General features: G+C 37.0%; 1 protein-coding gene across 12 annotated transcripts in view; it reads left to right on the top strand.

Moving 5' to 3' along the window:
• Positions 1–15,095, top strand: part of SESTD1 (SEC14 and spectrin domain containing 1) — a 157,184-nt gene extending 142,089 nt beyond the window's left edge. For 5 of the 12 annotated variants that reach the window (XM_028830492.2, XM_077956395.1, XM_028830491.2 and 2 more), the window contains 6 exons: positions 18–177; positions 6,225–6,306; positions 7,026–7,148; positions 8,563–8,754; positions 11,330–11,451; positions 13,830–15,055. In XM_028830492.2, the coding sequence (XP_028686325.1) occupies positions 18–177; positions 6,225–6,306; positions 7,026–7,148; positions 8,563–8,754; positions 11,330–11,451; positions 13,830–13,959 (809 nt within the window). In that variant the 3' untranslated portion in view covers positions 13,960–15,055. 12 annotated transcript variants of the gene reach the window in all.
• Positions 15,096–16,995: the final 1,900 nt, after the last annotated feature.

The raw sequence follows: 16,995 nt of genomic DNA, 5'->3' as shown, positions 1-16,995 counted from the left end.
AGCAACTTTTGTTTTAGATGTGGGATTGCAAGGTTTGCGTGAAAAAGGTCAAGGTCTCCTGGATCAGATCTCCAATCAGGCATCCTGGGCCTATGGAAAGGATGTAACCATTGAAAATAAAGAAAATGTGGACCACATACAAGGAGTGATGGAAGATATGCAGCTTAGAAAACAAAGGCAAAGTTTGACTATTAATGTTAATTTTTACTAAAGTAACAATATTAATTAAAATAAAAAGTTATATAACATATTTTATATACAGACAAAACGTTCTTAACTGTTATATAGAAGACATATAGTAGGTTTTTGGTGAATGTAATAATTACTGTGTATAATTTTACTAACAAATAGTAATAATTTATTCAATTACTAGGTACCATTTCCTTTTTACTGCGTTGTAAAAATTTCAGTTATACTCAACTACTTCATATTCCATATCCCCAATGTAGTCTATGACTCTGTTCTGCTTTAAAAAAAACTTTGTGAAGAATAATTTTGCTTTTTACATTTCATTTAGTTTAGAGTTGCCATTAAACTTGTCATCTCCATTGATCTGTTTCTTCATCTAAACTTACAGAATGTCACACATTCATTGTTCTCATATTTGCTGTAGTAGGATTGAACAATGGACTAGTGATGTTTAGTTTCATTTTCTATAAAACCAGAAATTTAAAAGATTATTTGAAAATTCAGTTTGCAATAGCAACTACAAAGTATTGCAAAGTAAAGGATTAAAATTGTCTATGAAATATATACAGTCTAGCATGGTTATATGAAATGTTGCACACTTAAAAATTTTATGATCATCAACAAAACTTCACAGAAAGCTTCCTTCTACATCACAGAGAAAACAGTCATGAGGCAGAAATTTCTTCCCTCCTATCTGCAAACTTGCTTTATTCTCACACCACAGAGGATGACAGAGCTCTCCTCTTCTCAAAGCTGAGCTTCCATTTAGGCTCTGATTCTGATCACCCTCCTGACTCCTAACTCCATCAAATCCCATTCTCTACTCTGCTTCCTGTCTTTCACTTAAATGCTTAAATTTCTCCTATTTTAAAAATAATAGTCACACACATGGGTGTGTCTTCCTCTTCAACTCTTTGTCTTTTAGCATTAGAGCTCTTTTTCCTCACAGCTAAGTCATTTGGATAGGTTTACAGTACATTCATACTACTTACCCACTACCTCCAATTTATTTTCAACCCTTTTCAGTCTGACTTCTACCCTCACTGTTTGACTCAACATTGCTCTTACCAGCATTACCAACATAATAAATGCTGGATCTTACTTAAAATTCAGAGAATACTTATAGTCCTGACTTGCTTAACTGTGATTAGAGTCAGGCACAACTGACTTTTCTTTCATTTCGTCTTTCTTGAAAACACATTTATGATCCTTCTCTGTTTCTTCTTGGTTTTTGTCACTGATTTGTTGGCCACTAGCTCAAGTTACCACTTCTAGAGTTTGTTCTGAGGCCAGATTCCCTTCTTTGTATGTTCTCCCTGGACCTTCTAAACACTACTTGAATTACTTTCTTTAATAGATCATAGTTTAGTAGTTACAGCTCTTACCAAGACCCTCTCCCGTGCTATAGACCCATAATTCCAGTTGCCTACTTAGTGTCGCCTGCGGAATGCCCCGTGTACTGCTGAAATCTAGTGTATTAGTCCATTCTTGCATTGCTATAAAGAACTACCTGAGACTGGGTAATTTTTAAAGAAAAGAGGCTTAATGGGCTCACAGTCCCACAGGCTGTACAGGAAGCATGGCTGGGGAAACCTCAGGAAACCTCCAATCATGATGGAAGGGGAAGGGGAAGCAGACACATCTTACTTGGATGGAGAAAGAGGAAGAGAGTGAAGGGGTAGGTGCTGCACACTTTTAAACAACCAGATCTCATGAGAACTCACTTACATTAAAACAGCAAGGGAGATATATGCCCCCATGATCCAGTCATCTCCCACCAGGCCCGTTGTATTAGTCTGTTCTCACGCCGCTGTAAGCATATATCCAAGACAGGGCAATTTATAAAGGAAAGAAGTTTAATTGACTTACAGCTTTGTAGGGCTGGAGAGGTCCCAGAAAACAGAATCATGGTGGAAGGAAAAGCAGACACATCCTTCTTCACATGGCAGCAGCAAGGAGAGGTGCAGAGTGAAGAAGGGGAAAGCACCTTATAAAACAATTAGATCTCATGAGAACTCACCATCATGAGAACAGGATGGAGGTAACTGCTGCTATGATTCAATTACCCTCCACTGGGTCCCTCCCACAACATGTGGAGATTATGGGAACTACAATTCAAGGCGAGATTTGGATGGGGACACAGCTGAACCATATCGCCCCTCCTCCAAATTTGGGGATTACAATTCAACATGAGATTTGAGTGAGGACACAAATCCAAACCATATTATTCTACCCCTGGCTCCTCCCAAATCTGATGTCCTTCTCGCATTGCAAAATAAAGTCATCCGTTCTCAACCAGTCCCCCAAGTCTTAATGCATTTCAGCATTAACTCAAAAGTCCACAGTCCATAGTCTCATCTGAGACAAGGTAAGTCCTGTCCAACTATGAGCCTCCAAAATCAAACACAAATTAGTTACTTCAAAGATACAACAGAGTTACAGATACTGAGTAAATACACCCATCCCAAGAGGGAGAATTTGGCCAAAACAAAGGGGCTACAGGCCCCATGCAAGTCTGAAACCCAGCAGGGGAAATCTTAAAGCCCTGGAATAATCTCCTTTGATTCCATGTCTCACATTCAGACCACACTGATACAAGAGGTGAGATCCTAAGGCCTTGAGCATCTCCACCCTGTATCTCTGCAGGGTACAGCCCTCTTGGCTGCTTTCACAGGCTGGCATAGAGTGCCTACAGCTTTTCCAGCTGCATAATGCAAGCTGTCAGTGGATTTGCCATTCTGGGGTCTCACAGCTCCACTTGACAGTGTCCCAGGGAACTCTGTTTGGGAGCTCCAACCTCACATTTCCCCTCCACACTGTCCTAGTAGAGGTTCTCAATGAGGCAGCAGCCTTCTACCTGGACATCCAGGGATTTCTGTACATCCTCTGAAATCTAGCCAGAAGCTCCCAAGCCTCAACTTTTGCCCTCTGTGCACCCACAGGCTTAATGTGGAAGCCGCCAAGACTTACAGCTTGCACCCTCTGTGGAGCAGTGGCCTGAGTTGTATCTGGAGTCCTTTTAGCCGTGCCTGGAGCTGGAATGGCTGGGACACAAGGAGCATTGTCCCAAGATTGTGCAGGGCAGCAGGGCCCTGGGCCTGGCTGCAAAACCATTCTTCCCTCTTAGGCATCCAGGCCTGTGATGGGAGGGGCTACCGCAGAGGCTTCTGAAATGCCTTTGAGGCATGTTTGCCATTGTGTTGGTTATAAACATTGAGCAACTCTTTACTTATGCGAATTTCTGCAGCCAGCTTGAATTTCTCCCCAGAAAGTGGGGTTTTCTTTTCTACCACATGGCTAGGCTGCAAATTTTCTAAACTTTTTATGCTCTTCTTCTCTTTTAAATATAAGTTCCAGTCTCACATCGTCTTTTTGCTCACAAATACAAACCTAGGCTGCTAGAAGCAGCCAGGTGAAGTCTTGAACATTTTACTGCTTAGAAGTTTCTCCCACTCTGTACTGCAAATCACCTCTCTCCAGTTCAAAGTTCCACGTGTCACTAGAGCAGGGGCACAGTTCTGCCAGTCTCTCTGCTAAAGCATAGCAAGAGTGACCTTTGCCTCAGTTCCCAATAAGCTCCTCATCTCCATCTGAGACCTTCTCAGGCTGGACTTCACTGTGTGTGTCACTATAAGCATTTTGGTCACAACAATTAACAAGTCTCTAGGAAATTCCAAACTTTCCCTCATCTTCCTGTCTTCTTGTGAACTCTCCAAGCTGTGCCAGTCTCTGCCTATTGCCAAGTTCCATCACTGCTTACACATTTTCAGGTATCTTTATAACAGTGCCCCACTCCCAGTACCAGTTTTTGGTATTAGTCTGCTCTCGCACTGCTATAAAAAACTATCTGAGACTGGGGAATTTCTGAAGACAATAGATTTAATTGGCTCAAGGTTCTGTGGGCTGTACAGGAAGCATGGCTGGGGACGCCTCAGGAAACTTTCAATCATGGTGGGAGAATGAAGGGGAAGCAGACATGTCTTACACAGCTGGAGGAGGAAGAGAGTGAAGGGGACAGTGCCACATACTTTTAACCAACCAGATCTTGTGAGATCTGACTTACACAAGAACATCAAGGGGGAAATCTGCCCCCGTGATCTAATCACATCCCACCAGGTTCCTCCTCCAATATTGGGATTACACTTTGATATTAGATTTGGGTGGGGACACAAATCCAAAACCCAAATCCAAACCAGAACACCTAGTATGTCCAGACTGGAATCATTTTCCTCTAAACTTGCCCTCCTTTTTTCCTCTTTTTTTCCTCTAAACTTGCCCTCCTTTTTTAATTTCCTACCTAAGTTAAAGTTACCATCAGCTACCAAACTTGAGATTTATCCTAAAATCCTTCATCTTTCTCATCCCTTATCAAATGTCCAGGTTCTGCTGTCTCTGAATCTCAAACATTTCTGGTCAAGATCTTAAACTCTTATCTGCCTCTGGCCTGGCTACTCCAGCTTTTTGTATATAAGAGTAATCTTCATAAAGTACGGCAATTGTGTAAAACTTCCTTCAGTGACTTCCTGTTTGCTCAGATGGAGTTAGTCTTCTTGGAATAATGTAGGAGACCCTTCATAATCCAATCTTGCATAATTTTATCTTCTATAACATTCCCATAAAATCACACAGTTGTTTTTATCTCCCTGAAAGCATCATGCTGTTTCATGCATCCATGACTAAGAATACTTCCTTCCTCATTTTCTGCTCAGTGAATTCCTACTTACTCTTCAAGACTCAGGGATACTTACTTTAGGAAGCCTTTTCGGACTTCTAAGGCAAGTTAGTCACGTGCTCCTCCCTACTCTTATAAAACATTTTAAATAGCTTTATAATAGTACTTATTACATCTCTGCAAATGGGAGCATCTTGATAGTAGAGACCATATCTTATATTTTCCCCAGCACACATTAATACCTGAATACAGTATGTGTATGATACCATCTTCATCATTAAAGTGGCCTACATTGTTTTTTAGTTTCATATTTAAAAAATAAGTATCACTTCCCTTCAATCCATTGTGGAATTACTTTAACCAAGCTGAATTTTAATGTCATATTACAGCTTTTATTGAGAGCTGCTTTATTTTTTTTTTTTTTAAAGCCTTGTGATACCTACTTCTATATTGTTATTAAACTTTCTTTAAGGACATCAAGTACAGTAGAGCACAGTCACTGGTAACTTGTTATAGGCATTTGAGACTGCAGTGGGAGTCCTCCATCCCACCTGCAGTACACAGAATTGCATGGAAATGAAGGAACCAGAGTTAAGTTAGGTTAAGTTGCCTTAAAAACTTAAATGGTTATATTATCCAAACAGACCACAGCAAGATTAATAAATAATTTGAATTGTGTTTCTCTACACCCAGAGGTCAGTAGGGTTTTTTTGTTTTGTTTTTTTAAGCCCTCCATCTAGTTGTTTCTAAGAATGTAGATGGAAGGTTTAAAAAAAAATATATATATATATATTATTTTAGGTACTGTAATATAATGAAAAGCATTAATTTTTAGAAGTTTCTTTAGCTGGGCATAGTGGTGCACACCTGTAGTCTCAGCTACTTGGGAGGGTGAAATGTGAGGATCATTTAAGCTCAGGAGTTTGAGGTTGTAGTGAGCTATGATGGTGCCACTGCACTCCAGTCTAGGTGCTTGAGTGAGACCTTGTCTCAAAAAAATATCATCCTATATTTGAGAAACATTACACTTTTATCCTTGAAACTTGTTTGATGCTAAACAGCAATGGAGATTTTTGGGGTTTTAGTGTACTGTTGTCCTTACATTTTGCTTTAATATTTTGCAGAATCCGTGCTATCCTTAAGAGGGTTTGTCATTGAGTATCATTTGGGTATTTTGACGTTTTGATGTAACATTGATATAAATATCCCTAAAATTCTTACAAATCAATACAAAATAGTTGGATTCTCCATTGTGTAGGACTAAGTATTTTAGTGTACTATAAAACACACATGCCAAATGATGATGTTACAATAGTAATCAATAAAACAGAAATGATGAGTTAAATTTGTTTGGGTTCATTAGATGTGAAGACATGGTAGATGTGCGAAGGTTAAAGATGCTTCAGATGGTGCAGTTGTTTAAATGTGAAGAAGACGCTGCTCAGGTAAGGACCAGCCAGCTATATTATGTGGTTAGCTTTTCTTAGAAGATTGATTTCATCTAACTACAAACAAAAGTGTACTTTTCATGGTCCTAAAAAGTAAATTCTTGAAGTCAGGTTCTAGTTTATCCTGTTGAAGAATACACTTTAGTATTTCCAGCTAGTTTATTGATCTCATTTAACTTAATCTTCTCAATGAAATCCTCTATTGAGCTAGAGATTGGGATTATTTATTATTGTTGATTAGGTTGTCAGTTACATCCAGGATAAAATCTGGTGGAGCACATTGCATTTTGCTCTCTTGCATCTGCAGGAGAAATTTCAACACCAGATAAACAATTTGATATATTTTGTTGTTATCATTAGAGAACATCATTTCAGTTTGATTTAGAGAAAATTTTTGGTTTTATATAGTAACACAAATCTATAATGCAATCTTGATGGATCTATATACAGAAATACATGATCTTTTATTATGTGATACTAACTTTAAAAGAATGCTTTTCTTTAGTATGTCTTGCCTTCAGATTTAAAAAATTTTGAGGAGTAGGAGAGGTAATTAATTCATGTAGCTTATCATTGAATGAAATAAACTTTTAAGACTTTAGGTTATAATTAACGGATTCATTAATCACATGATAGTAATCACTGTATAAATGACATTTTGATACAGTAAGTAAAGAGTTCTGAATCCAGCTTCATTGTTATGTCTTTTTGTTTAGGCAGTAGAATGGCTAAGTGAACTTCTGGATGCTCTGCTTAAGACTCACATCAGATTGGGCGATGATGCTCAAGAAACGAAAGTTTTGCTGGAAAAGCATAGAAAATTTGTTGATGTTGCACAGGTGCAAAACTGGTTATCTTCCTTTTCCACAAGTTCAGTGTTTGAATAGCTTTCTGCATGATTATAATGTAACTTTACCCTCCAAGTACAAGAAGGTTAGTTTTGTTATTCCAGAAGTATCACAGAATTAAGAAAGTGTCAGCTGGTGCATCAAAACTAGCCTGCATAAACTTGAGAGGGTTTATGTTTCCCTGAATACATGTTCTGCATGGTCCCTCTGATTTATGCTATATATTGTGGCATTTTTTAGGCAATCCAGCTGTTGATTCACAGAAGTTAATATGAAATGGATGTTAATATCAGTAAATAAGAAACCTCACTTTCTGCATCTCACTAGTGTTAGCATAATAATACAGAACTTTTTTGTGGTGAAAAGTATCTTTCTTTTTTTTTTTTTTTTAAAGACAGAATCTTCCTCTGTTGCCCAGGCTGGAGTGCAGTGATATAATCTCAGCTCACTGCAACCTCTGCCTCCCAGGTTCAAGCGATTCTCATGCCTCAAGCCGCCTGAGTAGCTGGGATTACAGGCACCGGCCACCACGCCTGGCTAGTTTTTGTATTTTTAATAGAGATGGGGTTTCACCTTGTTGGCCAGGCTGGTCTTGAACTCCTGACCTCAAGTGATCCACCCACCTCGGCCTCCCAAAGTGCTGGGATTACAGGTGTGAGCTACGGCGCCACGCCAATAAGTATCTTATTTTCCCTGATAATGAGTTCACATTGTAACAGGTGTAGTTTCCTATATGGAATATAAAGTGCCTAATTTCACCTTCTTTTGAAAGTAGTTTTGATTAATTCATAAGCAGACATTCTTTCTGGCCAGTGAAATTTGGCGGATTGTGATGGGGGAAACAGAATGAAGTGGGGAAGCCTAACAGAAAGAGAGTTTTTTTCTAATTAAAAATTTTAAAACAATTTATTTTTTTGAGACAAGACCTTGCTCTGTCACCTACGATATAATGTGGTAGCACAATGATAGCTCTCTGCATCCTCCAACTCCTGGGTTCAAGTGATCCTCCTGCCTCAGCCTCCGAGGTAGCTGGGACTATAGGCAAGTGTGGCCAAACTCAACCAATTTTTTTTTTCATTTTTTTGGGGCAGGATCTTGCTATGTGGGCCAAGCTGGTCTTGAACTCCTAGGTTCAAGCGATCCTCCCACCTCAGCCTCCCAAAGTGCTGGGATTACAGACATGAGCCACTGTGCCTGGCCAAGAAACTTATTATAAACTAACCAAAAATATTGCTTCCCCTTTATTATTTATACACACAGATAATTTGTAGTAATAAGTGCCACTAGATTTATTCAGTATTGATTTCTAGTAGTGTCACTTAATTGTAAGGACAGTCTTCCTGCACACTTTCCTCATCCTTAAGAATTCTTTTTTTATAATTTTATGTTTCCTTTTCTTTTTTAGAGCACTTATGACTATGGCAGACAGTTGCTACAGGCCACAGTGGTGTTATGCCAGTCTTTGCGTTGCACTTCTCGGTCATCTGGGGATACGCTTCCTCGATTGAACAGAGTATGGAAACAATTTACAATAGCATCTGAAGAGAGAGTACATAGGTTGGAAATGGCTATTGCATTTCACTCAAATGCTGAAAAGGTTTGCTTTTTTTTTGAAATGTTATTCTCAGTGGTATTTATTATATGTGTTTAAAGTATGTTAATTTTAGTAATGTAACTATATGACTGATCTATTTTTCAATATTTATATTAGTTCCATTGTTAGTTTGCTTAGATATAATATATTGCCTTAGAGAGTTCAAATTAAATTCTTGATTCTTACCAGTGCTGGAGAGCTGTGATTAAAGAAATCTAGAACCACGTGGTAGTCTTCTCTTTACACTTGTCTCCTCACCAAGCCTGGTGTCCAGAATATGCCCTCTGTTCTTTAGAGTATCATGAGTTCATTCTCTTTCGTTATGCCTGGAAGGGAAACTTTTTGCTTTGGCAACTGCTATTAATTGTCACACATTTTCTAAAAGGCACCTTGTGATTTTATAAAGTAGGGACATTAAAAAAATAAGGACAAAAGTAAAATGCTTTTTTATATGGGTTCTTTAAAGATTCATTCTAGAATTTATTATTCAATGAATTAAGGTCATTAATTCCAGAAACAAAAGATAAAATATGCAGGGTTATTTGGACACATTTTCAATAGAACTTTTTTCTTACTCTTTGTAGTAAGAATTTATTGTACCCAAGCCTTACATATCCATTCTGAAAAGGAACTTTATTATGTAGTTAATTTTGTTTTGATCTCTTACAATAAAAGTTTATACGTAGGGAATGTTCAATACACTTTGAGATATTAGCAAACCTAACTCGATCCATAGAACAGATGTTGCACGGAACCTCAGGAATTAAACAGTTTCTGAGTTATGAAGTACATCTGTTGGGATGTGTCCATAGTTAACTCATTCTCAGCTGGTCATTGAACTCCATAGATCAGTGTTTGATGAACATGGGCCTAATGATAAATGGAAGTATACAAAATGGTGTAACTTGTTTACTGATTGTTTCAATGAGGATTTTTTATTATTAAGTATACTGTTAACATAGAAAACATACAGACCACAAGTATTCTGTGCAGTGAGATTTCACAAAGTGAACACACCTGTGTAATCAGTTTACTGTTCAAAAAAACAGAACATTACCAGCATCCAGAAGCTCCCCTCCGTTCCTGTAGTCACAGTACTGCTCCCCCCACCACCTCACTGTCAAAGAGTGACCATTGGCCCAATGTCTAGCACCACTGATAACTTTTGTTTTGTTTTTCAAGACGGAGTCTCACTCTGTCACCCAGGCTAGAGTGCAGTGGCACGATCTCGGCTCACTGCAAGCTCAGCCTCCCAGGTTCACGCCATTCTCCTGCCTCAGCCTCCCGAGTAGCTGGGACTACAGGCGCCCACCACCACACCTAGCTAATTTTTTTAATTTTTTAGTAGAGACGGGATTTCACTGTGTTAGCCAGAATGGTCTCCATCTCCTGACCTTGTAATTCACCCGCCTCGGCCTCCCGAAGTGCGGGGATTACAGGCGTGAGCCACCGTGCCTGGCCCACTGATGATTTTTTAGGATACTGCTTTTAACTACCTTTTAATGAGGTCATATAAGAATGAATAGAGTTGAAAGATTTTTTTGAATAGAAAGTTGTTTCCATTGTTTTTTCTGTTACCTAGCCTTTGTCTTGTTTGTAGTAAATTTGATTTAAATTTGATTTACTTAGGTTGTACAAACTTAAGTAAAACCCTTTGTTATCAGATATTACTTTCTTCTTGACTGTATTCTATTTTACACCATTAAGCATAAATATAAATAACCACAACTATAAGCCAATTGTCTAGTATAATGATTAGAAAAATATCTGAATTAAATCTTGAGTTTTAAAATACAAAAATGTCTGTTTATGAGTAATGCTGAAGTAAACATGATTGAATTCCCTAAAGTGTAATGCAAAGAAAAGTTGTAAAAATGAGTACTTCTTTTTCTTCTCTGTCTCTCAAATTTTGCAGTTCTTTCTTGTGGTTTAATTTAAATAGTAATGGTTAGGGTGAAGTGAAGAACAGTATCTCATCAAGGACTATAGAGATTCCCATATTTGAATTATAACCTAATCATTTTACGGCAGTTAACTCAAGCCAGCAGATCACTTGTTAAATATTATCATCGAGCTAAGTTGTCACATCAGTTATATATTTGTACTCTGTTGTTTTTTATTCATATAATTTTTCATTTGTAATGTCTGTGTGCCTTTTGAGAACAGTCTATACCTCCTTCACCTTCCAGGCTGCTAAATAAACATGGAGTAAACTGTTCAATAAATGGCACTTAATAAATGAAAGAATACTTCTTAAGGACAGGTTGAACTTATTTTCCAAATAGTAGTCTAGCATTTTCTTTCTTGGAAATCACCATATTGTTAGTAGGAATTATGTATTGCATTTTGTTGTTTGAATTTCTTGAAGAATGTTGCCAATAATAGATCAATCTTACATAGTGGTATACCTGAAGATGCTAAGAACAAGAAAATGCCTTATAATCTACCACATTTGTATGAGCTTGATTCCATTTCTGTGTCTCTCTTTTCTCTCTTTTTTTTTTTTTTTTTTTGGATCCTCTGAAACTGCAGACCTTTCTGTGTCTCTTAATTGATGTTGCTCTTTTATTTGCTGCAGATTTTGCAGGACTGTCCAGAAGAGCCTGAAGCTATTAATGATGAGGAGCAATTTGATGAAATTGAAGCAGTTGGGAAATCACTTTTGGATAGATTAACTGTTCCTGTAGTTTATCCTGATGGGTATGGGGCATGTTCTTATAATTTTATTTTTTATTGATGTGGTCTTAAAGTGAAATCATTAAAAGAGGAAATCTATTCTTTAAAAAGCCAAATAAATTAGGTTTGGTCCATATCTTTAACTCCTACGATAAATTAGTTTAAAATGAAAAGAAATCCACACCTCTTAGCCACAGTAATGGTACTTGCTGACATCAGATGTGTTGCTTCTTGACAGCTTGTTGTAGAATGATCATTGACTAGATTAAGACACTGGGTTCTAGCCTTGGCTATGATGGTAGGGAATAGTGTGGCTTGGGGCTTCATTCAGGAAAAGGAAGAGGGGACAAGGGACTAATGGTTAGGGAGTTCATAGTATATGCCAAGTACCAAGTGAAACATTTCACCTTCTTTTGACCAAAGAGGACCAAACCAGTATGATTATTCCTGATTTACAAATGAAGAAACTGAGGCCCAGAGAGATTAAGTAAGGCTCTCAGGATTTCACAGCTTCTAAGTGTTAGAGTAAGGATACAATCTCAGGTCTGTCTGTGTGACTCCAAACCTATTCTCTTTGTACCATGTTACATGGCATTCTAATTTCTTCATGTGTGAAGGGATGGGATCCTGATTTTCTTACACCTTTCCATTTCAAATAGTCAGTGATAAAAATATGAAATAATCTGATGCAAAATAAATGGACCAGGAAAAGAATCAGGAGGAACTTCATTCCCGGTGATTTAGATCTGATTCTTAGTGAAAATAATTTAGAGATAATCCAGAGGATATTTAATTCAAATGATAGAGTAAACAAACCATTAAATAAAAATACAAGTATCTTTAACATTGTGGTATAGTGTGATGGAGTGAGTCTGTGTACTCTGGAGCCAGAGGTCTCAGCTCTACCACCTACTCACTATAACACCTTGGGCAAGCCACTTAACCTTTGTGCCTCAATTACCTAATCTAAAAACAGCCATGTAACACTCCTACCTCCTCAGGTTACGGGGGCGTGGGAATTACCTGAGCAAAATAAATACAAAGTACTTAAAACAGATCTGACACATAATAAGCACTGCTACTACTGTGCCATGATCTTCTAGTGATTATTTGGGATTGATATTGAAAAGATGGCATTTTATTCCCTTGAAAGAATATTATTCATAGTCTATACTTATGTTATCTCAAGCCACACCTAAACTTGAACAATTGGAAGTAGGCTAAAGTCACCTGAAGTCACCTACATCTGCAATAAAAGAGAACAAATTTCAGCTAGTAACCTAGTAACAGAATTATAGGTGTGTTTCTGGTTGTTCCATTCCAGGATCCCTTACCCTCCCTGATTCCTACATTTCACAACCAGTTGTCACACAATCAGCCTCCTGTTCTACCCATGTCAGCCTAGGAACACCTCTCCCTTTTATGCTTGCTTCAGCTTCTTGTCTGTGTTTCACAGATAGTCCATGTGTCATTTCCTCATCCTTTTAAGATAAAAGAATGTTAGTACTGTATATTCAAAGTTCACATCTACCTTTAACATTTTGGAATTGCTATTTTATTCCACTTTATATTCATATTAAAACTTATTTATATCTCTTTTAGGTATTTTGCTAAATTAAATATTTCCCAAAGTTGTGTGTAATGTTTTCCATAATTATTAATATAATGGTAATCTGTTTATGCCATGTATAGTTTGACAGGTTGGACAGATTTGTCTTTTATACCTTCTCCTGGTAAAAGAGATTGATGGTCTCTCTGGATTCACTGCTCGAAGACCTAGGTTCAAATTCTAGTTTTTCCCTGTGTGACTTTGCTTACATCATTTAACTTTCTAGGCTCCACTTTTCTGATCTAAAAAATAAAGAAATTAGCGTGATAATTTCTAAGAAATCTTCCAGCTCTAAAAATATTCTGTGACTCTGAATACAGTATCTTTGAGAGTAGAATAAAATTAATGATTTTATCTGTTAATGTACCAATGTCATAACATTATAAAGAATATTTATTTTGCTTGCCAGCTGTATAGACAAGTGGTGTCCCCAGCCAGTAGTACTCAAGTACATGTATAAATTTTGTGTTTGTGTATGCTTCTGGACCCACATATTTCCAGTGTTTCATTGTTCGGTTTGTTGCTATTATCTCATAAGTACACATGATATAACCTTTACACCACCAATATATTTTTCTCATCATGTCTTAATGTATTTTATGCCATTTTAAAAAATGTTTTTCCTGCTGAATTTCCTGCTCACAGATAAACGGTATGATCACAGATAAACTGATATTTACACATAGGCTATCTCATGTAGATTTTTTATGGTAAACTTTTGCTTCTATTTGTATTCACTGCAGTTAATGGATTTGTATTAATCTGAGGTTTTTCTGTGTGTTTGGATTTTTAGAACCGAACAATATTTCGGGAGTCCAAGTGACATGGCTTCTACTGCAGAACACATCAGAGACAGGATGAAACTAGTTAATCTCAAAAGGCAGCAGCTGAGACATCCTGAAATGGTGACCACAGAGAGCTAATAGCTACCAGCTACCTACAGATTTGCAGTTCATAATCCCGCATGTTGTCAACATACTACAGCATTAGCCACCACACTAAGATGCATTTCACAGCCAAAATAAGTCTCATTTCTTTTCATGACACATTTCTCTTTATATGTTAACACCTTGCTATTACCAAGGCATAATTACTTAACATGCTTCGAGGCTGTAGACTCCAAGTATCTTAAAAGAAGGAACTATAAACATTGCACTGAAAACTTGCTTTAAAGCTTTACCTGACCTGTCAGTTTGTAGATAAACAACTGATAATAAGCTTTGAATGGTGCTAATAAGAGTAGGAATTTTCTCTATTAAAAAAAAAAAAAAAGGTTGCCCTTCCTCCACAGGTGATTTAGTAAATTTAGGCAGTAGTTAAACTCTTATTAGTAAATAGTGGTGTCCTCAAAATTTTACTTTGTAATTCTTCAGAATTGATTATTTTTATTGTGTCAATATGGAGAAAACCTTTCAGATCTTTGATATATCATAGTCATTAAAAGACCTTTTCCTATTTGTATTGATAACGTATTAAAAGTTGTTTGTGCTTAATAAAAGACTTCTTTAAACATCTTATTTAATTTAGTAGTTACATCCTATTTCTAAACATGAGTGCCTTATTTAAAAGGGCATTCTTAGGACTGTGAAGATGGTTTAATATTTGTTTTTTCATGGTGGTTGCATGTGTTTTAGACAGGAAATTCATATGTAAGCATGTATATATAATAAATAAGCATGTTTATCATGAAAAATTATTGTGAACAATTTAGATCTTTAAGAACTTATTAATAATGGAATACTATTTCTAATTTTTCTCTTCTTCAACTTGAAAAATATTCTCAAAATTATTAACTACCCTGAAGATACTTTGTCTTTAGGGGAGGAGGGCTGAGGAAGAAGGCATACACAATTACTTCAGTGTAATCCTTTATATCAGAGTAATCTTTCTGGAACTAAAATAGCAATTGTTAATAAAATTTAGTTTCTCATTATAGTCTAAAAGCAAAATAAATTCTTAAGTAGTCCAGTAACAGAACTGTATGACTCCTTTAGAAATAAAATTTATCATGAAATGCTAGTGCTTTTAAGTTTGTATTAAGTTTAAATGGTGAAATGCATATAATTTAAATTTTGCGTATTTTTATTTCAGAAAATTTTTTAAAAGATTAAAAATTATTTTTTAGGCTTGTAGTTGTTACAAAATTACAAACGAGTTGTATACTGGTTCCTTTTTGAGGTCTACAAACATGTTCATGTATCCTCCGATGCAAAAAAAAAAAAAAACAACCCTCCCTCTTAACCTAGATTTTCCAACCTTCTTCACTGACAGACTTCTTGGAGAAATCCACATCCAATGCCCCTACATCCTCATCACTCACTACTCGGCACCTTGTAGTCTGGTTTTACATAGTACTCTACTGAAACTTCTTTTGAAAGTCAACAGTGGCCTCCAGTTACCAAACTGAATGGTTTTTTCTCTGTCTGAATCCCTTACCCTTTTCTCTCTGCAACATTTACACCATTGAGCAACCTTTCCTAGACAGTGTCTCCTTCCTTGAAGATGCTATCCTCTGAAATAACTGTGAGTACAGTCGCATAACCCTAATTTAAGATGTGCCTGCTGAACATGTGCTCTCTCAGATCCTGTCCTCAGAATGCTTTTGGCTCTTCTCTAGGTATCTCATCCTTATGGTTTTAATTTTATACCAGTGTTCTGGATTACATATCTGGTCCAGAAATCTAGACCTGTACTTCTTTTTAATTGCCTACTTGACATTTCAACCTTGATTAAAGATTTACAATATTTATCACCTTTTCCTTCTGGAACAATTTAGGTTAATGGTGCAGCCTTTTTTCCTAGTCAAACATGCCAGGAAATTCAGGGCAAAGTTCAACTGCTCCCTCTTGTCTTATGTGGTCACTGCTTCTGAGAACATCCAGGAAGTTCTTTCTATACTTGATAATCTTCTCAGTCCTTTGGGGCTTTACTGCTATGAGTATGAACTTTTGTGATTATTTATTTCAGTCTTCATGATGGTGCTAGTCACATTCTACAGTTGTTTATGTCTGTACCCACTAAGCTCTTTTGAGGGAAGGAATCTTGTCTTCTCCCATTCCCAGTCTTGCTCATGCATAACAGATGCCCAGTCCTCCTAAATATGAATGGTGTATTATAGGCATTAGTAATAATCCCTGTTATATTGCAGTCTGAAGTATGTTTTAAATATACTTATTTTTTAAAGTTAGAACTGACTTACAAGTGAATCTATTCTTAGATTCTTAGATACTACTTTAGATATTTAGTTATACTCAATAACTGAATATCAGTACTCAATATCTGTTTCTTCTACTGAATTTCAGAGTAGTTAGAATGTTTTTCTTAAGACTTTGCTAGAAAGGAACTGGTTTGTTAGTAATTCCACCATCAACTCATAGAGTTATAATTGCCAAATGAGTTAATTTTTATATAACTTAAGCTATCCTACCTACAAAAAGTAAAATAAGGCCGGATTCATAAATGTTATTTGTAAATGGAGTGTTTCACATGAGTCAAGTCTGATTTTAACATATTGAATGTCGTTGCTCCTCATCTGTAAATTTGCTGCTGCTTTCATATGTGTATCTGTACATACACAGAGTTATGAATGAAAATTCAACAATGCCCTAAAGTGACTTTTTTCCATAGGGTCATAGCTCACTTAAAGTGAACATGTGAAAAAAGTGACTGCAATATGTTTGAAACCACAAGCTGTTTCTTTTGCTTTCTTTTTTTTTTTTTTTTTTGGAGACGGAGTCTCGCTCTGTCACCCAGGCTGGAGTGCAGTGGTGCGATCTCCGCTCAGCCCCATGCAAGCCCCGCCTCCCAGGTTCACACCATTCTCCTGCCTCAGCCTCCCAAGTAGCTGGGACTACAGGTGTGCACCACCATGCCCGGCTAATTTTTTGTATTTTTAGTAGAGACGGGTTTCACTGTGTTAGCCAGGATGGTCTCGATTTCCTGACCTCGTGATCTGCCCG

Source organism: Macaca mulatta, chromosome 12 (genome assembly GCF_049350105.2).
Source record: "Macaca mulatta isolate MMU2019108-1 chromosome 12, T2T-MMU8v2.0, whole genome shotgun sequence".
Classification (NCBI taxonomy): Eukaryota; Metazoa; Chordata; class Mammalia; order Primates; family Cercopithecidae; genus Macaca; species Macaca mulatta.
This window is presented reverse-complemented; position numbering and strand designations above follow the sequence as displayed.